The sequence below is a fragment of the Nannobrachium achirus genome (assembly GCF_963921795.1).
Source record: "Nannobrachium achirus genome assembly, chromosome: 21".
Taxonomy (NCBI): Eukaryota; Metazoa; Chordata; class Actinopteri; order Myctophiformes; family Myctophidae; genus Nannobrachium; species Nannobrachium achirus.
This window is the reverse complement of record NC_137828.1, coordinates 36,280,001-36,306,314: the sequence shown is the minus strand read 5'-3', so window position 1 is coordinate 36,306,314 and position 26,314 is coordinate 36,280,001. Positions and strand designations below refer to the sequence as shown.

General features: G+C 42.6%; 1 protein-coding gene across 3 annotated transcripts in view; it reads right to left on the bottom strand.

Annotated features, from left to right (window-relative positions):
• map3k22 (mitogen-activated protein kinase kinase kinase 22) overlaps positions 1–25,071 on the bottom strand; it is an 80,041-nt gene extending 54,970 nt beyond the window's left edge. For 2 of the 3 annotated variants that reach the window (XM_080752150.1, XM_080752151.1), the window contains exons 1-3: positions 24,649–25,071; positions 5,199–5,282; positions 2,410–2,454 (exon numbers count right to left, since the gene is read on the bottom strand). In XM_080752150.1, the coding sequence (XP_080608276.1) occupies positions 2,410–2,454; positions 5,199–5,217 (64 nt within the window). In that variant the 5' untranslated portion in view covers positions 5,218–5,282; positions 24,649–25,071. Of the gene's footprint in view, positions 1–2,409; positions 2,455–5,041; positions 5,152–5,198; positions 5,283–24,648 lie in introns of those variants that run through there. The other variant, XM_080752152.1, reaches the window with a different exon arrangement.
• Positions 25,072–26,314: the final 1,243 nt, after the last annotated feature.

Here is a 26,314-nt window from a genome sequence, read left to right as displayed (position 1 = left end):
CATTCCCCAAAAGTCCCCACCCTCCAAACCGTCCTCCAAAAATACCTCTTCAATATGTTTTTTCCCAGCTAACCCCCCCCCCCCCCCCCTCTCTCTCACATTTTCACTGTTTTTATTGATTTTATTCCATAGTTTTAACCTTTTGTTTTGTAAGTGTTTTTTTCAAATAAACTTTATTTGGAAAGACAAATAATGGCAAATAACGGCCCAAAGTGTTAACTCTAGTGTTAACTAACAGTCTGTATAAAGACAGTGCATGTGAAGCTGGTTGCCTCGCTCTCTCTCACACTCACACACACACAGGCCCCATGAATGAAGACATAGAGGGGATTTCCTGGTGCTGAAAAACACACATCATGGCAAAGGCATCCGCCAGGATTAACAGCCAGGGCCAAATGTGTCCTCACTGAAGCAGCAAGGCTGCAGAGAGGCCTGCAGTGAGCTCACTGACACAGCTCTGACGCACGGCATTGTGCTGAACACATACTGAACACACACCGTGCACACATGCACACACGCACACGCACGCACACGCACACACACACACACACACACACACACACACACACACACACACACACACACACACACACACACACACACACACACAGCAATAAGACTGAGGTTAAAAGCAGTGGTGGAAGAAGTCCAGTGTTTCTCAAACTTTCAAATTTCAAGGTCTCCACCTTAACTCTGACAGTGTACAAATGGAATCAAAATTTGGTTCCATTTGTACACTAGCTGCCAGAGTTACAGACTTGTATGGGTCAATTTAGACCCCCCTAAAGGAACCCACAGAGTCCCTGGAATCCACTTTGAGAACCACTGTGGTAAAGTATGTTAATACAATAGAACTTATACAATTGTGGTGGTTGTATTTTGTCTGGTGGTCAAGATTCAACTTGAGCAAGCAGGCAGGCTCTATCAGATCAATGGTAAAAGATTTCAGAACTTACGCTGGAAACCAGGTTCAAATCCAGAAAGTTGCATTGTGCAGCTTTAAGTAAAAGTATCAATACCAAAAATACTCGAATACAAAAGTATACAGAATATACTTACATTACCAAAGTGAAAGTATTCAACTCTTTCAAGTTCACAACTTATAGATTGGCTATTTGAAAATAGCCAATGTATAAAATAAGGCTCAGTGGGTTAATGTACTGTATTTTGTAGGAATAATCAAAATCTGCAAAGTAAAGCCGACAAATAATTGTATTGGGAGTAAAAAGTACAATATTTACCTCTGAGATATACTCAAGTGAAGTAAGAGTACCCCAAATGAGTACTTATGTACAGCACTTGAGTAAATGCACTTTAGTTACTTTCCACCACAGGTTAAAAGCAAAGGTCTTGACATACACAAACCGAAACTGCGATCCACCTAATTAAACACCTAATGAGTGACGAGGTTAACTTGCTGGAGTTAATGTTTGGCTACGGTCATTTCAGCTCTGAGGTAATGCAGGGCATCCTGGGTGGGACGATAAGTTGAACGGTGCAGTATGTGTTTTTACATGTTCTGTCCTGGAATAGTCCAAATAGTAGCTGCATACACTGCAATGGCTGCGTGTGTTTTCTCACTGCATGCTAAAACAGGGCTCTTCAACAGGGGGTCCGGGACCCCTAGGGTGGTCCTCAGAGTTACTACAGGGGGTCCTGCAAATCTTTGTGTGATAAAAACCTTTTTTCTCCTTTTTTATATTAACCACTTGAACCCTAACGTCCATATTCTGAGAACTTTAGCCAAACATAGCAGATCTACAAGCTCACAACGTGAGCTCGTAGATCGGCTATTTTCGGCAAAGAGGTTTGGTGAGGGGAAAAAGAGAGACTAAGTAAAGAGTGAAATGTCAAGTTTATTAAGTATTGACGGTTCAAGTGGTTACATATCTGATAACACAAATTGACATGAATCCAAAATACACTGATGATTGTGCTGTCAAACGTTGAAACTATATGGAATCTGGGGGTTCCTGCTTCATCTCTCTCTCAGCTAAGGGGTCCTTAGCCTGAAAACGTTGAAGACCCCTGGGCTAAAACATTGCAGATCTGGTGAGGTCTTGGAAGGGTTTTGTGCATATCATTGCTGTCGGGCACGGGCAGAAACCTTGTATCTCGTTTCATGTTAAATTAATGCCCTACTTTGCGCTGTGCGCTTGTAGATCTGCTATTTTAGCTTTTTTATATAATCAAAAGTCCATCTGTGGGTTTTATAAATACAGAACCAATGAAAAGTATTAACAAGCTCTTGTGACTAAATAATGACAACATTGGATTGGAAAAAAAACGTTCTTTTGTTCCATTTCTTGGAACTTAATGGTGTTGGACGTAGAAGGTTTCCACCCGACAGTGACGGTTCTATGTTTAGTGAACAGGTCCGCTGGCTCAATGTAGAGGAAAAGGACATACCTTGTGAGTTCCTATGCTGTCCGGGTCCATTTTGGAGACCGTCATCTGTTAACAGAAGAGGGTAACATGGTTACTACTGGAGTTGTTCCGATAACCCCTCAAGTCACTGGACCCCACTGGAGAGTCACTGGACCCCACTCTGAGATTTAGATTTATTTTAAATGACACACTAGTATCAGTACTCGGTATCGACCAATACGCAAGTTGTGGGTATTGGCATCTGTATCGGGAAGGAAGAAAAATCTATATGTTTTTCAGATATTGTGTGGGGCTTTTCTACCTTCTATTTATAGTGGAAAGTAGAGATTGACAGGGGGAGAGACATGCAGCATAGATCGTCAGAAACGGGACTCAAAATCCGCTGTCAGGCTACATTATCGGGATTGTCAGGACCCCCAGAGGGGTCCCCGAATTATTTTGGGGGGTTCCCAGATGAACTTAATTTGCACCATTGTTTTCTCACTCAACAGTAAACAAACGAACATAACGTTTAAGTGTATAGAGGGTTTATGCACATTTTAAAGTGACAATTTAAGGACTTTTTCATACCTCTAAAATGACAAATTAAACATTGGCCAAACTGTCAAATATTAGAGGCAGAAATTGTGAAAATAGACGATCTACATGCTCACAACGCCTTGCAAAAATGTAATGCCTCAACTCTTAGTGCTTGTCAGGGTGGGGGAGGTCCCCAAATAAAATATGATTATTTTGGGGGTCGCGGCCTGAAAAGGTTGAGAACCACTGCTCTACACTAGCGGTCAGGGCCAGTATCGGTACATCTCTGCTGCCTAAACACACAGCAGCTAGTGATGCATAGGGTGCATCATATGGGTAATACGTATGGTACATTCACTGTGATCTTGAATGGAAACAATGGAGCAACAGATATTGATCATACATTCTAACGGTGTTACTGAGGCAGCACGTTCAGACTGACAGCTCCCCTCACCACCAGGTCCTGTGTACGTGCAAGTGTGACATGGGAAGTCGGTATTGTTTGAAAAGTGTGTGTGTGTTTTGTGTGTGCAATGCATGTGTGCATGTGTGCGTGTCAGTATAAATGCAGGTGCCACATTGTGATCATCAATGTTTATACTGTAACACAGGAATGTATACAGTATATGTATAAATAGGTACAGTATATCAGGGGTCTTCAACAGGGCGTCCGGGACCCCTAGGGGGTCCTCAGAGTTACAATAGGGGGTCCTCCAAATATTTGTGTGATAGAAACCTTTTTTCTTCTCTTTTTATATTAACCACTTGAACCCTTGTGTCCTTATTCTGAGGATTTTAGCCAAAAATAGCGGATCTACAAGCTGCGAGGCGTTGTGAGCTTGTAGATCAGCTATTTTTGGCAAAGAGCTTTGGTGTGGAGGGGAAAAAGAGCTGACTAATTACAGAGTGAAAGGTCATGTTTATTAAGTATTGACAGTTCAAGTGGTTAAATATCTGAAAACACACATTGACATGAATCCAAAATACACGGATAATTGTGTTGTCAAGCAATGAAACTATATGGAATCTATGAGAAGGTTGTCCCTGCTTCAAATCTCTCTCAATTAAGGGGTCCTTGCCCTGAAAACGTTGTATATAAAGGGGGAGCTGGCAGTGTCTGTGTGCGCGGATTATGGCCCATGCTCGACCCTGATAAAAATTCTCGATACCAAGGCAAATCAGCGTTGTTAGGCAACAGTTTCTGTTTGTGTGTGTGTGTGTGTGTGTGTCTGTGACGTCAGACCAGAGCTGGACCAGCGACACAGAGAGAGAGAGAGAGAGAGAGAGTGATAGAGGGAGATAGGTTGTGTGTGATGTCAAGTCCAGAGGTCATTCAACATGGAGAGAGAGAGAGAGAGAGAGAGAGAGAGAGAGAGAGAGAGAGAGAGAGACAGAGAGAGAGAGAGAGAGAGAGAGAGAGAGAATGGGAGTGAGAGGGACGCTATAACCCGGCCAATGCTGGGGTACTGAAACCTGAACACGCTGCCATACACAGTATATATATGGCTGTTGTTGGGCAGAAACCCCTTTGCACACTGCTGCGTTTTTCTTTTCATCCGAATATGGCGCGAATTTTGGAGCACGACATTTAAAAAAAAAAAACTCACGTTATGTCAATCACATTTGCACACTGCCTTCCGTTTTGTATTTATTTTCAGACTAGAGTTGATTTTTTTCTCTCTCTCTCTTCTCTCTCTCTCCTTTGACTGAAAAAACTTTTTTTTGCGGATTTCGGATTTCTAAAACGCAACGAAAAAACAGCAGCGTGCAACCAGCTTTACCTCCATATAAAAAAGTTAAATAATAAAATTAAATAAGGACCTACTCGATCATACTACAGCGTCACACGAATGTATCAAAAGTAACAGATGTGCAATCTCCAAACGTGGCACAAATATATACACTGTACATACACAGTAAAAGTACAAAAATATCGGCATCAAAATACCAAAAGCAGAAAATACTCATTCTGCACAAAATATTTTGAAAATAGCAGATCTACAAGCTCACAATGCATTGTGAGCTTGTAGATCTGCTATTTTCAAATGGCCAAAATGTATATAGGGCTGAGGTTGTCTATGTATGTTTTGTAATAATAATCAAAATCTACAAAGTACTGTAACTAGTAACTTACGTTTTCAAATAATTGTAGTGGAGTAAAAGTATAACAATTAAGATGTAGTGAAGTAGAAGTAAAAGTACTAAAAATTGGAAACGCTCCAGTAGAGTAAAAGTTGAGTCAATGTACTTAGTAACTGTACACCAATGATATGCGATGCAGCGCTACTTACCCATGTTTACTGTCATCATCAGGAAGTGAACCTGTTGAACTCGAGCGCAGAGCTCAACTTCTCTGACCTGGTAGAGTCTTCACCCTGACAGCACGGAGGAGGGGGAAACAAAACAGCGTTTTAGAACAACATGCACAGCCTTGTTCTTCTTCCTCAAAATGTGCTACGTGTCTATGTCTGTGTACGTCTTGATCTGAGGGTGATAAGTGTGGTGACAACACCAAGAAGAGGGTACACACTCTGAGGAAGTTTCAGCACAGCGCTTTCATCATTGGCCTCGCTACTTCTTGTTATCACGATTCACTCAAGTGTTCAGTAAACAACAACAACATCACAGAAAAATGCACTGCAGTTAAAAGGCAGCAATTCCATTTCTAAGTCCATCCGAGAGCCACGTTCCAAGTGCGCTCAGGCAGGCGTCAGTCGCGCCGTTACAATACAGGGGAAACGCCAATCCCTGGCGGCAGAGGAATGCCACCGTTTGATAATAGCGAAGACCTTGAGGTGTAGCAGTGTGCATCAACTCCCACGGTGAGGCAGCCATGGGAGTGTGAGTAACCGCCCTTCAACCACCGCTTCAGACCACATGCACTTCAAAGACCTAAAAGCTGAGGTTCCTTTATGCAATGACAAGAGGTATTTGCCAGGTAGGAACCTGCTCATTGGGAGCGGTTAGTGGTAGACTTCAAATCAATTAATGAACAATGTTTTAATTAGTGAAAATAGATCTACAGTACAAGCTCACAACATGCCGTGATGCAACAATTAATACATTTCATTATATATGAAACAATAAAAAAAAATATATATAGTGAAAATAGCAGATCTGCAAGCTATAGATCGGCATTTTTTTCAGCAGATCTACAAGCTCACAACTTGTACATCGGCTATCTTCGGTGAAGACTTTTGGTGAAGAGGGAAAAAAGGAGTACACAAAGTAGCCAGTCCAAGGGGACCCCTGTCAACAAAGTGTATAGGGTTTAGGTTAGGCTTGGTAAGTTGTGCGAGCCGCAAATCGATATGATGCCTTGTGAGCCTGAATGGGGGCATGTCTGATCAAATCAAACATCTAACATCTACGGAAGGTTGTGGGTTCGAATCCCCTGTGGTGCAACCGGCTATGTCGGGCGTCTGTGCGAACACAATTGGTCCGTGTTCGGGGGAGGGAAGCCGGACGGGGAGGGTGATACTGGTCATTGCATGTATTCCTACAGGCTGGGGCGGCACCTGTCAGCAGGGAGTGTTGGGCGGGAGGATTAGGACGAAAGCTCTACGTCCTCCTGGTGGGGGCTCCTCACTGGTAGGTGAGTCAGTAGGATACAACAGCAGTGACAACACAGAAATGTGTGTGGGGAGGAATTGGTATAACGACTAAATTGGGGCGAAAAAGGGGAAAAAAGAATTGGCTAAAAACCCTCTGGGACTCAAAAAAATATCTAATATCTAAATGTTGAATGAAGCAACTTAAAAACTGACCCCAGACATTTTTAAAGGGAAATACCCCTATAAGGACATGGCCTAATTATGCCTTCACAATGGCAGCAACAGAAAACACAAATCTATAAAGCAGCGGTTACGCAGCATATCTGTCACCGCTATTAAAGTGTTGCACAATCGTTAACAACATGAAGCGTGTGGAAAATATAAAGGCTTGTGTTAGAAAGAACAAGGAACTGTCTGAATTACATTTCTCCCCCATTCCGGGAAATGGATAAACAACATTTGGTCATTCTGTAGCCTTGTAGCTGGCTAGGTGCTATAGTGTGAAGTTGAAGCCAGCTTAGCTTTATTTTGTAGCTTTGTAGCATGCATCAAAAGCTACAAGTGTCAGACATCAGTTTTATCTTCATGCTTCAGGCTTCCATTGATTGAAGGTGAATGAAATCCTGCGGCTTTGTAGCTGCACTAAATAGCCTGAGCATCCGTTATTATGACTATGTCTGCCAAATATTTGGATTATTGCAAGTAAACTTGGTAATTCTGATTAGAACTAAGAACCAAAGTTGATTATGCGTTTGTTTCTTAACATCTAATGCAGCCACAGTTTGCATTGCAGAGCTACTATGATGGCTCATAATGAAACCCAGTGTGGGATAAAACTGGCATGATGGTGTTGCTGACCACACATGAAAGAGATGAAGAACAAGCCACAAGACAGGTGGTCTTCTAACGCCACTCCACCAAGACTGTTGATGCTATGCCCACGTGTACGCACGCGCGCGCGCGTGCACACACACACACACACACACACACACACACACACACACACACACACACACACACACACACACACACACACACACACACACACACACACACACACACACACACACACACACACACACACACACACACACAGAGGAGAAACAGTGCAGCCCCTGTCTTATGCCAGCAAGTCACCAGATGGCCCATCTGCTTAGCCCCTCTGCCCAGCATGATGCCAGGCAAGTGGGTACCCACTGATCGCCCGCCCAATTCTCCACACGAGTCGGACGTTGAAGACAGCCCTGCTCCTTGGGAGATCAGGTGCTAATCGCCATTATTATGCTTGTAGCTCTAAAAATAAGAAAGCTCCCCCCATAGCGGATAAGACCTAAAAAGAAATGACACGGAACATAATATTACAGGCAGGCCACGCACGATCCACAACTACCTCGCTCGCACGCTGTGACGCGTTTTGCTCTCAGAATGTGGATAACATCACTAATTGGACCAGTTAGTGAAATAGTTTCTTCCTTTGTCACAGCACAAACGAGTCTAGCCTGGAAATTACAGAGAAAGATAATTAAGTACGGGGAGATTGACATGGGATGGAACATGGCCCAGAGAAGGGTTATGGGGGAGTTGTAAATTACCAGCCAGACAAAGACGAGCCAAGCTTTCCAAACCACACAACGCAATCCGTCGTTGGAATGAATTGACACGCTATGAATGAGTGTGTGTTAGGGATGGGACGATATGAAATTTCATATCAGGATTATTGTGACCAAAGAAATCGCGATTTACGATATTATCACGATATTATCAAGATAATCAAAATCCATTATCCTGTGGCAGAACATTTGCCAAAAAATAGCAGATCTACAAGCTCACAACGTGTCACAACGTGACAAAATCCATTATCCTGGGGCGGAACATTTGCCAACACATAGCAGATCTACAAGCTCACAACGCGTCACAACTCGGCAAATAAAAGGTGAATTGATCCCAGTGCACGACGGAGGACGATATCACGATAAATTAAATCTCCACAATACGATTATCGTGAGTGTTTTTTATCACGATAAACGATAATATCGAGTATCATCCCATCCCTAGTGTGTATGTATACACACACACATGCTCACACACAAAAAATAAATAAGCACATCGTAGCTGTTGGGTGGAAACGGTGTCTGTCCAAAACAGTTACTTTTCAGGGAATCTTTAAAAAGAAACTGTGTTCCAATGGATCCAATGTAGTTATTATTTGAACACAAGCTCTTTTTAATGCTTTCCATTAATCCAATATTTATAAAATCCCAGAGCAGAGACAGACGTAACCACTTAGCAAAAATAGCACATCTGCAAGCTCTCAACATGTCAGGATGCGATGCGTACAGAGCTTGTAGATCAGATATGGTTGCTACTTTTGTTGTGACACTGTGTAGTATGACAACTTGGGGCAAAACAAACAATCTGCAATATCAACTAATCTGGAGGTACGAGGTTCCCACAAGACCGCAACGACATGCTTCCTTCAGATGTTACATGACTCTCTCGCTTAAGCAAACACTGGCAGGCTCGCTGCTAGCTGGGGGTCCGTGGGAGTAATCCCCCCCGGTCTGGGGGGCAAGAGGGTTGGAGAGATGAGTGGGCTGCTCTCCTCTCCTCTCCTCTCCAGGGCCAGGGCCTGCACACAGCATCATGACCTCATCACGTCTGACCTCACTGCTCTGGAGCTCATAACTCCATTCGCCATTTCAGAGGACAAATTAAACGTTTTGCAATGTCTGTCAGACTCTCACAGAGTCCAAGTTCCCCTAGTGCTGCTCCAACAGGGCAGCCCATCATCTGTGGCAGCCAACACACACAAGCCCTCGCAAACAGGGAATCAATTGCAAATGGATAAAACAACAACACAGTGACAGGGCAGGGGTCAGAGATGAATGCAAGTAATAAGAAAACAGACAAAAGGCCTAAAGCAGGGGTCTTCAACAGGGGGTCCAGGACCCCTAGGTGTTCCTCAGAGTTACTACAGGGGGTCCTCCAAATCTTTGTGTGATAGAAACTTTGTTTCCTCCTTTTTAATATTAACCACTTGAACCCTAGCGTCCATATTCGGCGAACTTTAGCCAAAAAATTGCAGATCTACAAGATCAGAACGCTTGTAGTTCGGCTATTTTCGGCGAAGAGCTTTGGTGTAGATGGGGAAAAAGAGCAGACTAAGTACAGAGTGAAAGGTCAAGTTTATTATATATTGACGGTTCAAGAGGTTACATATCTGAAAACACAAATTGACATGAATCCGAAATACACTGATGATTGTGCCGTCAAACATTGAAACTATATGATAAGGTTGTGTGGGGTCCCTGCTTCATCTCTCTCTCAGCTAAGGGGTCCTTGGCCCGAAAACGTTGAAGACTCCTGGCCTAAAGTGCGGGACTGGATTGTATGTGATGTGTGCTGTATAACATGGTTATACAGATGTACTGCTGGACCCGTCACTTGTCTACATCTCTGATTAATGCTGACACGCTGCCAGCCAGACAACGACAGCTCCTGTCAGCTCTGGCGGGTTGTAAATCACTGCATTGATTTCGAGACCATCAAGTGCCACCTAAAAACTAGAGATGTACAGATTTTCTCCGTCCTGGTACCGATTATGAAAACAGTAGTGCAACATCAACTGAGGCATTCAAAATGCAAAATAATTGATTAGTGTAAATGACATATCATCATAATATGAATTACTCGCAGATACCAACATTTTAGGCAGTATCGTCAGCTTTTCTGATACTGGTATCGGAACAACTCTACCATTGAGTGCCACCTAAAAACATACATAATCCCATCTGCACTGCTGACCATATCTCACACGGAACAAGCCAGCAACCAGATGATGATGATGACGACTTCATTACTAAACAGCGTGCTGGTCACAACAATAGGCTGTCTGAATGGTGGCATGCACAGGAAGCCGAGGTTGATTTGTGTTCCACCGTTGCTTAGGTGACTTGACTGCCCTATTATAAAAAGGTCAACAGCGTGGGTGTCCTGTCTGCTAGGTCCTGGCCAGGACTAGTGTCGCGGCCACCCTGCATGAGTCAGAGAGGTTACGCCGGCTGATTCTGGGAAGTGAGACAACATCTCTCTCCTCCTTTTACACAAGGGCTGCTGTGGTGTGGGTGGTTTGTGCAGGGAGGGAGTTACTTGAGGACTTTTCAGTATTTGTGCAAAGGGTTCACTGGTGCATGGAAAGAACTCTGTTTGGGGGGGGGGGGGGGGCTTTAGCACCTATACACCATAAACCTGGATTCCATAGCTTTGTGGAAAATGTCTCAAAAACGGGATATTGCTGAGAGAAGACATCTATCTCTCTGGCAAAGGGATTTTTTTCTCTTTTTTAACAAGACAGCCTTGACTTAGGATATACAGGCTTTAACGACTCCTTCCAGAAGAAAATTCCCACTTTTATTTGGTGCTGCTAACCCAACACTTTAATTCTGAAGTGAGTGCACCACAGCACTCTAAAAAGAATTACCCCTAATTCACACCTTTGTGGCCAGCATTTTTAACAGCAACAGCTTCAACAGTGCTGAAGCCTCTTCGTTCATCTCTTCATATTTATGGCTGCATGACATCGAATTTTACACCAGTTTCACTCTGTGAAAGAATGCCCCAACGAAAGGTGATAGAGCCATGAAGTACAGCAGCAGCATACCTATTAAGAAACCTGAGTACAATGGGGAGAGAGGGTGTACTAAAGAACTCGGCCCCATGTTGCTGTCAGAAAACAACAGTTATAGTGTAAGAGGATATTCCTCAGTGGGGGTGATGTGATGCAGCTATAGATCAGAGATAAATAGATCTGTCTGCCATTATCATCCACCACCACCACCAACCACATAGGGCTGGCTAAAAATAGCCCAGAAGATGGAACGACTCCCCTGCCTGCAGTGCACAGTATATCAAACTCGCTGGCTAAAAGAGAAAGAGATATTTTCTCCACGATAGGAATCTAAGCACCATCTGTAAAAGAAAGCTGTATTTTCCATTATGCCACGACATGCTATTACGAGCACATTGATTACATTGTGTTTCTCCACCCAAATGTAGCCATGCGGAGCCGGCCCCGCATGGACTTGAACTCATTTCATGAGACAGGGTGTCAAACAGCTGTGGTCCAGAGAGAGGCATGAAGGGAGACGGTTTTCTTTACGTTTGCTGTGCCACCAAACCGTTTAGCTCAGGGGTCTTCAACGTTTTCAGCCCAAGGACCCCTTAGCTGGGAGAGAGATGAAGCAGGGACTCCCACAACCTGTTCATATTCCATTTAGTTTAATCGTTTGACAGCACGATTGTCAGTATGTTGGATTCGTGTTAATGTGTGTTTTCAGATATGTAACCGTTTGAACAGTCAATACTTAATAATCTTGACCTTTTCACTCTGTACTCTTTTTTCCCCCTCTACACCAAAGCGCTTTGCCAAAAATAGCAGATCTACAAGCTCACATTGTGAGCTTGTAGATCTGCTATTTTTGGCTCAAGTGGCTAAATACGGATGCTAGGGTTCAAGTGATTAATGTAAAAAAGGAGAAAAAAAGGTTTCCATCACACAACGATTTGGAGGACCCCCTGTAGTAACTCTGAGGACCCCCTAGGGGTCCCCGACCCCCTGTTGAAGACCCTTGGTTTAGCTGCAAAGTGTCTCAGTTCTGGGCTGTTTGAGATCCGAGTCGAGCAGAGTGTGGCAATGTGAAGAAGAAGCAAAAGCAATTTCACAATTTAACAAAGAGTGTGACAATGAAGAACCAAAGGCAATTTCACAATTTAACAAAGACCACTGAATGACTTCAATACACCCACTCTCTATTCAACCACCCTCCAGTAAACTACAAAACAAAACCGCATCTTCTTTTCTCGTCTCATACTTGAGTAGGTCAACATAAACAATCTTAAAAGACATGTGCGCAATAATGATATTTTTCATTTCTTACACAATAAACAATCTTAGGGCCTCTGTGTTTATGCATCTCAACAGGGTGTTGCACCAAATTCTGGGCCCTGGGTACAAGAATTCACTGCGGGGCCCCCCATGAATGTTCTTCATAGGGGGAGGGGGTTTAACCCATTTAGACTGGGAACGCATTATTACGCATTATTTTGTGCTTTAACTATTGAAAAATAGCAGATATACAAGCTCGCAGCGCGGCACTCGGTGCCGCGCTGCGAGCTTGTAGATCTGCTATTTTTGAAAAACCTATGTTTCTATGTCAGTGTTGCTCAAACTTTTTCATTTGAGGGACCCCCAAAATGATATGTATTTGGCCACGGACCCCCATCTCAAAATATTTAGTTCCAGGGAAGGGACCCCCCCAGAAGCAAAATTTGAGTCACAAATGTTCACTTAAAAGATACATATCCAAAGATTTGCACACATTTTCACGACTACAAGCTCGCACCGTGGCCGCTGTGAGCTTGTATATCTGCTATTTTTCAATAGCTAAAGTATAAAATAATTAAGGCCCCTCCACCTTGGGCTCTAGTAACTCAGTCCCACTCCCCCCCCCCCCCCCCCCCCGTGACGCCCCTGCATCTCATTCCTCTGCAGTAGTGTTATCTACCACTGGCCATAGTGCTGATGACGACATGGCCTTTATGGCCAGACTAGCCATGCAGACATAGCTCAATCAGGACAACTTCCTCTTGTTTTTAGCTGGTCAGCAGGACCAGCTCTTTAAACAGATTACATTGTCCTGAGACATTCAGGGGACCTAGGGGACCTATTTGCCGATTGGCTGTCCATGTCACATGGTCACCGAGCTCATGATCCATTGGCCAGGCCCTCCAGATCTGTACTGCTGTAATGACATATTTTGTCCAGCAGGGAGCACCATTCCTTCACACTGAGGCGGTGCCTGTGGCCAGCCTGCTTGTGATAAATGAAACAGAAGAAAAGAGAGGTCTATACTTGAGTAAAAGTACAAAAGTATTGGCATCAAAGTACAAAATGTTTGTATGATTGCTTGTAGATCGGCTATCATTCTTTGATTTTCACAAGTCATTGTTGACATCATCATCCATTTAAGCTTTATAATTAGCTTCATACTAACATTAACATTATTTTTCTTCTTTCAATTCTAAACGTAGAGATTAGGTTATGAAAGGAAGGTGATTAGGTGATGAAAACTAGCAAAACTATAGCAGCCATTCACTTTAATCAACGCGATGCATCCAATGTAATTGTGATGAGGATGTCAAACAAACGTTAATCACGTCGTATTTAATTATACTTCATCTGTTACAGATGATTGTCCAAATAAACCGTACGTTATTTAAACTGTGAGCCATTTATAGACAATATGCAGTGTTGCCCTGGGCATCGTTGTAGGCTGTAGTAGGTGATGTGTCACACCATCTGCATACCATCTGCATTAACATATGAACTGAACGAGTATGCAAGTTGTCAATGATTTAACTCTATGACCATGATATGGGCTTTGGTGTGAAGTCATGAAAATATCGTACCCTACACAATTTACAAAAGCAACACAAAGTACATTCATTGATGAGCTGCTTCTTCCTGTCATCTGATCAGTGTCCACACAGTAGATTAATTCGAGTTGCATTTTAATATCAAATGAAACAGCAAAAACGATGTGCTGAATGAACCAATGCGAGTCTTTGAGAATTACAGTTAGTATCTTCACAAATAATGAGCACATTTCTAGAGACACGGTAACACATTCATTGTACTAAATGACAAGAAAGCATATATTTAGAACGATATGTAGCAGTGAAATACCACAAGATTTGGGAAAATGCCTACAATCAATACACTTATTTGAACACCTTGGTTACATTAAGTTCTGCATAATGCGTACTTTCTGCTTTTGGTACATTTCAATACAAATACTTTTTATACTTGTACTCAAGTAAATTTTGAATACAAGTCTTCCACTTGTATGATACTTAAGTAAAGAATGCGAGTACTTTTCCCACTACTGCCTAATAAGCATGCTAGTTTTAGTAAAATCAGACATCACAGATAGATTTATAGAGTAATAGGCTATATGGCAACTGTAAACTTAGCAGGAGTCCTCCAGGCTATGGGGGAAAGTAGCTGTTGGAAAAAGTACTCAAATGTTTTACACTTGTTTTTTTAAAAGTATCTTAAAAGTATCAATACTGCACTGTAGATGTACTCAGTTATAAGTAAAAGTCACACACACACACACACACACACACACACACACACACACACACACACACACACACACACACACATACACGGGGGGGGGGGGGGGGGGAGTGACAAAATTCATAGATCTAGAACACAGACTTCATAGATATAGAACACAGAATATGTACAGTACAGTACAGTGAGGTACAGTATACAGTACAGTAAAGTACAGTAAGGTAATACGCAGTTATTACTGTTGTTTGAGCACGCCCGAGTTTTTTCAAAACTTTTTTTTTCCAAAAAACATTTTTTTCCAAAACTTTTTTTTTTCAAAAAACATTTTTTTTTTTTTTTCAAAAAACATTTTTTTTTTCATCTGACCAGCTTATATATTGACTGTGTCAATTCTTGTTATGACAGGGAATAGGGCAGAAACCCACTAGACAGCCCATCATGGCCGATAAACAAAAGTAAACTCATGCATTGAAGATTTCCTGTGTTCATCTTAACGTTAGACTCCATGCTATCCACAAGCTCGGAGCACCAGTGGTAGAAAAAGTACTTTGCAATATACTTTTTACTTAGGTAAAGGTATCAATACTGCAATGTAGAAATATACTTTGTTTGTCTGACTGTAAAAGTCTGGAATTCAGAATTTACTTGAGTAAAAGTATTGGTATCAAAATGTACTTTAAAAGGGATATTTCACTTTCAAAAAACATTTAGGTTATTTTATCGTCTACTCAGGCCTTTGTAAACACCCCGGACAGTTTTTAAGTTGCTTGATTAAGTATTTAGATATTAGATTTTTTCAGACAGGCCCACTTCCTACACAAAGCCATTGTAACGTCAAACTCCTTTTTAACCAAGATAGATTTATTGAAAACACACACCCAATTGGTTGTAATGAGTCTCATGTTGACCTCCTAATGTTTTTCATTTATTTTTCATTTTTTGGGGGGAAATTTAAATAAAAATGAATGTAAAACGTAATTGAAAGAAAACGCCCCCCTCAACGTAGGAGTATGAGTCACCAGAACCAACAAGACGGGTGTTTGGTTAAAAAGGAGTTTGAAGTTACAATGGTTTTGCATAGGAAGGGGGCGTGTCTGATAAAATGAATATCAAATATCTAAATACTGAATCGATCATGCCTGGGGTGTTCACAAAAGCCTGAGTAGATGATAAAATGACCCAATGTTTGAAATATCCCTATAAAGGGGAAGACCACCCATTTTCAATATTGAACTATGTCATTAAAATACCTTAGAGGAGTTGTGTGAAAAAGTTCCCCCTCTTCTATGTTGCCTAGAACTGGAGGATTGATTTGGGGGTTTGTATTGCAAATCACAACGTGATGACATCACACCGTTGTACAATACAAACCCCAAAATCAATCCTCCAGTTCTAGGCAACACAGAAGAGGGGAGACTTTTTTTTTTCTTTCACACAACTCCTCTAAGGTATATTAATGACATAGTTCAATATTGAAAATGGGTGGTCTTCCCCTTTAAGTACCAAAAGTAGAAAGTACTCATTGTGCAGGATGTCCCATTTCCTAAGTTTATAAAACTCTTGTGAAAATAGCCGATCTACGTCGCATCACGACGCATTGTGAGCTTGTAGATTGTCTATTTTCAAATAGCTGAAATATAGAGCTTAAGTGGTTAATGCATGTTTAGTAATGAAAATGTAAATCTCAAAAAAAGTAACGGACATTTTCAAATATTTTTAGTGGAGTAAAGTACAACATTTGCCTCTGAGATGTAATGGAGTAGAAGTAAAAGTATTGGCAATTGGAGATACTTTTTTTGGAGAAAAAGAAAAAAAAGTACATAAGTACTGTACAGTAGTTGAGTAAATGTACTTAGTTACTTTGCACCACTGCGGAGCACTGCCATGCTGCCCCCCACCTCTTGTTACTTGACAAAAGCATAACACATCCCTTCCTGTTGTCCTCATGTTCCCCCATGCTTATTCAACACTTCAACTTCATCACACCCAAACTCTCAGACATGAACGATAAAGCAGGGGTTCCCAAACTTTTTTGTCTCAGGGTACCCCATGAATATATATTTTTTTAATCCGAGGCACCCCTACATTATAATTTTCACTCCCAGCACCTTATATTTATAATATACTGTATCGTCGTTGTCGGGTGGAAACATGGTATGTTCAAAACCATTCGTTTTGTATTTATCATCTATAAAATGTACTAAACTAGTGAAAACAGCAGATCTACAAGCAAACAACGCCTCGCGATGTGTGCTTGTAGATCGGCTGTTTTCACTAGTTTTGTGTGACAGTCTTGTATGATGAAGCAGGGCTTTACTTTACCAAAAGATGTATACATTTGAAACTTGGAGATACAAGGTTTCTGCCAGACAGTGACTATATTTTAGTGATTATGTTGCGAGGAAAACGTTGAGATAATAGGCATTTTGGTTAGAACTGACTGAAAATAACTTTTTACTTCAAGTTTAAAATGATACTAAATATTTTTTCAAGTGTCCAAATAAATTCCAAATATTATCAGATTATCTCGCGGCACCCCTGGACTGCCGTCACGGCACCCCAGGGTGCCCCGTCACCCACTTTGAAAACCCCTGCGATAAAGCCATCACATGCTTAGCAGTTAGCAGTAGCACTCACAACAACAAATGACACCAATCATCTCTCCCTCAGTCATCACAATGCTGCTCCGTCTGGATTTAAAAGGAAAAAGGAAACTTTAGCACGACTCTGGAGTTTTATTTACTCCACTTTTTTTTTTTACTGCCTTTTACTGCCTTTTTTTTACAACAACAAATATCCTTTTAGGACAATGAAACTACTCCAAACACTATTAAATGTAGTAATGTTAGAGTTTGGGGGAGCTTTTGAAGTCTTCACAACCTAGGACAGACTTATAATTATTATGGAGTTTCGTCTTTTGCAGTGCCTCAGTGCTCCAACACTTGACCGAGTGTGTGTCCCATACAGCAGTGGGCGGTGCAGTTTATACCCAGGTCTTCAATAGATATCAATCCTCCCACAAACTCAGCGGTTAGAATTGCGCACAAATTCACGTGATAATAGTGTCATCCGACATAACCAGGCAACAACAGACAACACCGATATCCAAACCAAGCGGATGAGATCGGAGACCGACTAAGTTAAACACCGCACAAGCGTACGCCGCAATCACGCTCACAGTCAGACAGAGCCAACTTGCAACACAGGCACCAACAACAATATCATCATAGCGAGTACAAAATAATAGGCTATAAAGATCGATTAAACTCACCATGGCTGAATGTGTCCATCAATGCCAAGCGAAAAAGCTGTCCAGTAATTATCCAGTAAATCCTCACCAAATCTGTTTATTCTCCTCCTTCAGCCATGTTTCGTTATTTTTGCATTTGTTTGTGAGTTAATTTAGCAAACTGAACTCATCAGCTCAGAGTAATCAGAAGAACATGGAAGTGAAACAAAGGTTTGGTTGGAGGAAGTGGTTCACTTCCAGGGATGGGATCATGATCTGCACCTGGCTCAATGACAACAGACTCTCAATTCACCCAGGTAAAACTGAATGTATCCTCTTTGGATCTAGTCAGAAACTTAGCCTAGTTGAGAACTTCACAATTAAAGTAGGTGACACTGTGATTGAAAGAAAAAACCACATCTGCTACCTGGGTTGCATCCTGGAGGCTAACCTATCCAGTGAAAAAATGACTACCAAGGTAATCAAAAAAGTCAACCAACGAATACGTTTCTTGCAAAGGGTTGCCCCGCTGATCAGTATTAAATCTCGAAAGACACTAGGAGGTGCTCTTATCGGGCCCCTCATTGATTACGGAGTCCTTGTCTGGTATCGCGACGCCCCAGCTGCCTTAAAGTTAAAGCTCCAAACAGCCCAGAACAAACTAATTAGGGTTGTGCTTGGTCTTCCACCTCTGACCCACCTTACCGATCATCACCACGAAAGCGTGGGGTGGCTCAAAGTAGCTGACAGAGTACAGCATCTTGCAATGGGCCTGGTGTACAAGATTCACTACACCTCCAAGATACCCATGTACCTGGCAAACTACTTCTTAAAGGTCAAGGATGTTCACGATCACAACACCAGAGGCAGCTCCACTAATCATCATCAACGTAGATTTAACACTAAACAAGGCGCTAACTCGTTCTCCTGCTATACCATCAACATGTGGAACGCCCTTCCACAAGCCTTAAAGGAGAGCAAATCCCTAGCCTCCTTCAAAATTGGTATGAAAAGTCACCTTCAGACAGCTGCTACCCGTGACTTGTAAATAGACTAAGCCCCCATGTCCCCCCCCCCTTTTTCTTTCTTTTCTGCCTTTGTATTTGATGTTATGCTTTTGAAACTGATATTATCCTAGATAAAGTATGTTCTATCCGTCTGTCTTTCAATGTTATATGAGATACTTAAAGTGTGGTTCCTGTGGAAATAAGCCTCGGCTTTCTAGGATCTCCTTTTAGTTGACCTTGTACCAGTGATTTGTACTGTCATGAAACTGTACTTTTTTCTATTGCAAACTTCTAATAAATTCTTCAATCAATCAATCAATCAATCTATAGACTGTAGGGCTATGGGAAGCTAGCAACGCCAAAATAAAAGCCTTAGGTTTCTGAGGCAGGCAAGCAACGTCATCAGGGCCAGCTAGAAGGCTCTGCTATCTGAAAGAATACGCCCAGCAGGCCAAACTCGAGATCTGATTGGTTAAAGAAGCTGACAATCTAAATGTCAGACCCTTTCACTTGTGCTGCGGCTGGATTCAATGGACATTCTGAAGGCTTAGGGTGGAGATTTCTACCCGGAGACAACACAACAAAAAATCAGATTGGTTAAAAAAACAGGCTGTGTTTTTAGACCTGCAGGAGTGGAAGCAGCGCGTCCAGCTTGACTGAGGGAATGAGAGACAATGATGGCAGCAAAATAAATACAATGTTTGTGGATAAATAATTAATTATATATTATGAAATATAAATGTATTTATCATGCAAGTGCTGGGCCAGCAGAGAAGGCCTTGCAGGCCCTGACGGCCCACCACTGGTCCCGTACGTACTGTATGTATGCGGACAGTGTATGTATGAGGAACGGCCTCAACATCTGCAATACCGCTGAGTGACCAAGTGGCGCTGTTGAGCAGCCTTGAAATGAATGGACAACACAATAATTCATATATGTTTTAATGAAATGGACTACTCAAAGGCACTGCTCACGTCACACTGGGTGTGATTTTTAAAGTTGTACCATGTAACTTTTTTTATAAAACAAGTCTTAAAATTGTCCTAACTGTTAAATCGCTAAAGTTTTAGAACACCCACTCCGTTATTTTCAGCTTCTGAAGCCTTCTCTTTATATGTTTTCTATGATCCTGGCCGTGGACCGGATTTCGCGCCAAAATGACGTAATCTGCATCATCTGTATACGTTGTGTATACGTTGCCCAATCACATCGCCGATCATGCACACATGGTACACTACCGGCCAATCACAGCGCATCTTGAAGTGGGGTCGCCATATTTGTAGTCGCCCGTGTGTCTCTTTACTCAAAAGGTAATCTCGCCTACCAGGCAGGGTGAAGTAGTCCGTTTCTCCGGAATGCCTGAACGCACAGGAACCAGGGACCCCTCTAAAGATAGCTCTCGGCGTTGTGGAGGCAGACGCGGGGGTGTGAAGGTACGAAAAACGGGCGAAAGACGCGAACGCGACCGCGGTTTGCTATAGGGCTACTGACCACTAGTTGAGCATCTTACACAGTATAGCTTTAAGTAACCAGCAAGCGTCTCAACATGCCTTTGAGTGAGAGAAGGCAGAAAGCCTGCCTCTAGTGAGTCATGGTGGCCTTTGACCGACAGCCCTCTGGTCAGTGGGCGTCTGGTTTCCTGGGAAGAGCAGAGGGGCCAGTCTTCTGTGATTTCAGCAGCAGTTCCAAGGAGATAGCTGGCTGATAGTCAGACAGAAAGACAGACACACACACACACACACTAATACAGTTACCATAGATACTATACAAGCTCCTAAACGCCCCATCTCATGACTTCTCACTCATCACTGAGATGATAGTTGAATGGAGAGGAACTGGAAGCTCTCTCTCTCACTCTAATCAGATACTTTAGAGGATTACTAGCATAAAGGAAATCCTGAAATTGTGGCGAGAGTTGACAGCAGGACTTGACTGAGGCAGTTTTTTAGGAGATGATGAGCACCAATTTTCCATGCGAGGGCTGAGACGCTTGCATTTCTTCCCAGGAATAGTCTGCCCACGCCAAGAACTCAGAGGAGGTAAACACCACACTATAATTCAAAACGCTCTTTTCAAGAATGAGGATACGTATATGCTTACTTGTAATAGTCAAGACTCGACAAGTCTCAACAAGTCTCAACCCCTTTCTCTATTTTGTGGCCTCTGATCACAATGCTGTGCCAAAGGCGTGCCATCATGAAGCGAGAGACCTTAAAAAACGTTCTCTGCCAGACCGCAAAGATACTGACCTTGTAACAACTTGGCCTGCTGCGAGACACAAAGAGCCGAGCCTGCGAGAGGAGTGATAAACTCAGGGTCAGACCCCGTTCTTGATCAGTGTCATCAAAATAGAATTAGAGACCGCCGCTTCCGTCTCTGGCTGGAATCTAACTGTGGGATCCTGCGCTGTTATCAGCCAACCGGACTGTTTTTGCTTGAGGCACGCCAGCCATATCTGTGGGCGGTTTCCCACTTGCCAGTTTTGAGTCGCACTCCCCTCCAGATTCACCAATGGCCACGTTTAAAGACAACTACTGTACACTGAGGCCTGTGGGCAAGCCGACATGCAGATTAACACATCCTGTAGATCACCGTTTCCCAAACAGTGGGTCAGGGAGTCTGGAACAATTTGTGGGTCGCGGATCACGAGTGTATATCCCAGGTTTTTTGTTTCCTACATTTAATAAATATAATATTTCAAAGGATTACAACATTATTTAAATAGGGAAAATCACAACTTTTCAGTTTTCATCAATGAAAAACTATTCCAACATTTTTCAAAAGTATTTAATAAATAAAATCTATTAATTTCCATCAAAACATTAAAAAATTAAATAAAACGTATAAGAAGCAGTGAAAACAGTCTAGATGTATCCAGACCAATACAATATCATTTGAGTAGACACAATATTGAACCAGAGAACCAGCTACGATAAATGATAATATCACTTATCGTCCCATCCCTAAACCCATATCTCTGGTCAACGCAGAGGCCGATGTGCAAGTTATTCAATCATGTCAACAAAGACACAGACAGATATACAGTATTCAATTAGTGTAGTCCCCCCCTCCCACTTCATCATCCACCATTGTTGACAAAAGGTAACATTCTTAAATGATTGGTGTCCTGTTGTCCTCACAACACACCTACAGTACTCCAGTTAGAGTTCTAAGGCCTATAGGACATTATCTCATGTAGGCCAAGTTGGCCAACAATACATAGCTGCTGTTTTGTGGACCCAAGTGCTACCACCTTTGTGCCTAACCTTATGCACATTATGTCTAACCTTGTGTACACACTGTACCAGCTGGATTATGCTTAATATGCTATGTGTAGATAACTTTCGTCTAAAACGAATCCAGGCCTGCGTAGCTGGATTCCTGGACTTCCTGTCAGGTTGTCGCCACTCGCCAGGTGGCTCCAAAATCTCTGCCCTTCGACACAGGAGACCCCCCCCCCCCCCCCCACAACGAAGTTCACTGATCACATGACAGTGATGATAAGCCTGATCTGTCAAGGATGAGAGGGTGTACACTACAGGAAAGAGGTCATGACCTATGACACGATGATGCGAGTAGGCCTGTCACAATTATTACATAATAATAATCGACGACCAACAATGCGTTGTGAGCTTGTAGAATTGGCTATTCTGCTGATCTCTCAATGTCAACAAGACCAAAGAACTGACTGTGGAGTAAAAGAAGAGATGTAGGAGGATAGACATCACACATCTTCGGCACAGAGAGTGTCAGCAGCTTCCTCAGTGTGCACAGCAGTGAGGAGGAGTAGGACCTAACCAGGGATGAGCACACAGGCCATGTGGCAAAAAAAAGAAAAGGCACAGCAATGCCTGAGAACACCCTAACTGGATCATGGAAGCATCACCACCTGGGAAGGGAACAACCACAGAGCACTGCATATAAGGCTGTGTGGACAGCCCGGTGTATCAGTGGATGAGCTTCACTCCATCCAGCATATACGTGCGTACAGTATCATGTACTGTATACTGTATATACGGATGATGGGTCATCAAAGTCTATAGGCCAAAGACCCTTGTCACCTAAAGTTTGGGTCCAAACCATGGACTGTTTCAGCTACCGTCTGGCAAGTGGTACTGCAGCGTCAAGGTCCCGGACCAGCAGGCAACTGGACAGCTTTTTCCATCAGGCAAACAGGCTTATGAACAATGGAGCCTAACGGCCTGTTGCTTTATGCCCGTTACACAGACATGCAGGCGTGCACGCACGCGCACACACACACACGCGCGAGCGCACACACACACACACACACACACACACACACACACACACACACACACACACACACACACACACACACACACACACACACACACACACAGTGCATGCATACCCTATACACTTAATGCAGGTTATTCATTATTAAGTCAGGACCCACACACCTACACCACACATTTAGGGACGCTCAATTCCGGGCTGATGATATTAAAAATAACAAAACAGCAAATGCCAATACCAAAGTTTTGGTTTTGTTTGTTATTCATTCCCCCTTTTATGTCAACGAAACAAAATTAATCTTCATTATAAATAAATGTGAGTGTGTATGTGTGCGTATATAATATATCGGGCATACTGTAATGCTTATGAGAGGGAGGCTGGGCCCTGTATGAAGTTCACCCCAATTCCCCCCCCTCTTCCATACTCCAAAGAAATGGCCTTGGGTTTGTGCATGTATGATGGATTCGTTGAACTGAATGCATAATGGGTAGGAAGTAGGAAATAGGAATTGTCTTGGAAAAGGTCCCGAATACATAAGCGAGTATAAAGAAAGACATTACTGGTTGGGAAAGAAGGAAAACATCACAAAGGGCCACACGCCGCAAGGTCTGTTCCTCCTTCCAATGTAAGCACTGTTTTACTTCACCACAGTGTTTGGATCACAGTGAACTGGAGGACTGGAAGACTGACAGTGTGAGAAAAGGAGATATTTTCCTCACAGGCCAACAGTTTAACTAGCCAGAGACTGACCTTAAATCATCTGTATGTCACAACCAAACAACCAGGAAGTGTATGTACTTTATGTATGTAACATATATGTATGTTCACAAACTCACTCTAGTGCGCGCGCGCGCACACACACACACACACACACACACTCACACTCACACTCTCACACACACACACACACACACACACACACACACACACACACACACACACACACACACACACACACACACACACACACACACACACACACACACACACACACACACACACACACACACTCACTCACTGTAGTTAACTCAACTGCTCATAAAGTACAACATCTCTTATCTGAAATTCTGAATAGCATCTTATAGTGTGCTAAAATTCTGATCCAATTGGCTGGTGTGGAGCCTGGGGACATATTAGGAACGACTGTGTGTGTGTGTGTGTGTGTGTGTGTGTGTGTGTGTGTGTGTGTGTGTGTGTGTGTGTGTGTGTGTGTGTGTGTGTGTGTGTGTGTGTGTGAGAGAGAGAGAGAGAGAGAGAGAGAGAGAGAGAGAGAGAGAGAGAGAGAGCGAGAGAGTCAGATAAGGCGTTACACAGCATAGATTCTTATTTTCAGCATTACACATAGCATAGATTCCTATTTTCAGCATTATACATAGCATAGATTCTTATTTTCAAACAGTAGTTAAATAAACAAACACAAATCACAGCATTTCAGTGTAATGAGGAAGTCTGTTCTACGCAGTGTTGCCATTTAACTGTGCAATCCTACATCAATTTGGAAACTGCAAATGTTCAGTTCATCATTAATTTCGTACAAAACAAACATGGATTCATACCTTTTTACCTGGGTGCCTTCATTCTTTGGTAAAAAAACACACCAGACGTGTCTGCACTACTTTTTTAAATGGGTGCTGTTAGTGCAGTCAATAAAGATTAAAAACAGGATACAAATTGTGAAGAAAATAAAAGAATCCAGTTAGATGCAGTCAGTCAAACCAAAAAGCCTTCCAAAAACACTATGGCTTAATATCCCGGAAACTGCGCTCAGTTATGGAGTGCAAAAAACAATTGCAAAAAAAACAAAACAAGGACTGTTCGGAATCACCCGTGCATTTATTTATATAAAACAATTCTCCTCCCATAAATGAATAATCCAGGTATGGCCAGACAGTCGTGAAGTACGGAGGCAGAAAAAAAGATTGCAATAATAATGGCTGTTCTCGTCCAGAGTAAAGTTTCCTCTCCCTCTCTAATGGTTGTGTGGGTTTTGCTTGTCTTTCTCACTGCACTGAGAGGCTGGAGGAGTTCTTTTTTTTTCCATGGAGCGTTTGGTTCTGATGTCAGCAAGAAACGTGAGCTTCAGGAAACGGTGACGCACTCACTCGGCTACTTTCGGCTACTTTCGACTTCGTGCGCTCTCGGTCTCGGGCTCTGGCAGCAGCGTCAGTTCAGAAAAGGCTAAGGTATGGCAACACGACTGGTGTCTTGCACGCGCGCCCTAAGACACCAGTCATGCTGCCATACCTTAGCAACAGGCACGATTGCAGTACATTTTATTATTTTCCCCTGTAGCCAAGGAAGGTATGGCAGCTGCCATAGCTTGCCATACCCAATTGACGCCTCTGGGCTCAGGGTACACACATTCGCTTCTTTCTGCGAGGTCGAAAGTAGCCGATCTGCAAGCTCACGCCGCGTTGCGGCCGGTCGCAGCGCGACGCAGCACGAGCTTGTAGATCAGCTATTTTCGGCGCGCGGCACGAGGCGCGCACCGAGTACAGCTCGGGCTCGAGCCACATACGGTGGTATTTACTGCCATCTGCTGGACACCACACGGGGCAATTGCATTGGTCACAAACGTTATATTCGTTATGATCCCAGGATTTACAATATTTTAAATGGAGAAAATGTAATAATTAAGTTCTACAACGCCATATTTATTTTGGTGTATATAATCCTTTTCCCCAAATAGTTATTTGTGTTCACCTGGCTATCCTTTGGTATAAATCAGCGACTATAGACCTATATTTTTATTGTAAAGGACAATCTTATATTTATGAAGTTAGTCTAAAGTTGTGACCAGTCAGAAAACACTCAATCTGTCAACTATTCGTATCGCGAACATTTGTCTCGTTCACAACTTAAATTAATTACTCACGCCATGGAGACTTCAGTTCAATACATTTTTGTTTTTTTTGTCGATAAATTTACCCTAATGGTTTCCCCATGCAGTGCCATGCATTTGGGTCCCCATCCAGGCCAGGGCCATGCTGCTCCCATGCATTTGGGTCCCCATCCGGAATCAATGGGGGTAAATTTACTTTAATCACATTTTTGTTTTAGGAATGCGACAAATACAAAAACAATATTATTTAACTCAAGTCTCTATGGCATGAGTAATCAATAGAAAAAAAAATCATTTGGGGGGTGAACTACTCCTTTAACCAGACATGGTTCGGTTTGTCCCAGAGCCTTGTTTGTCCCTCCTCACTTCCCGTCAAACCC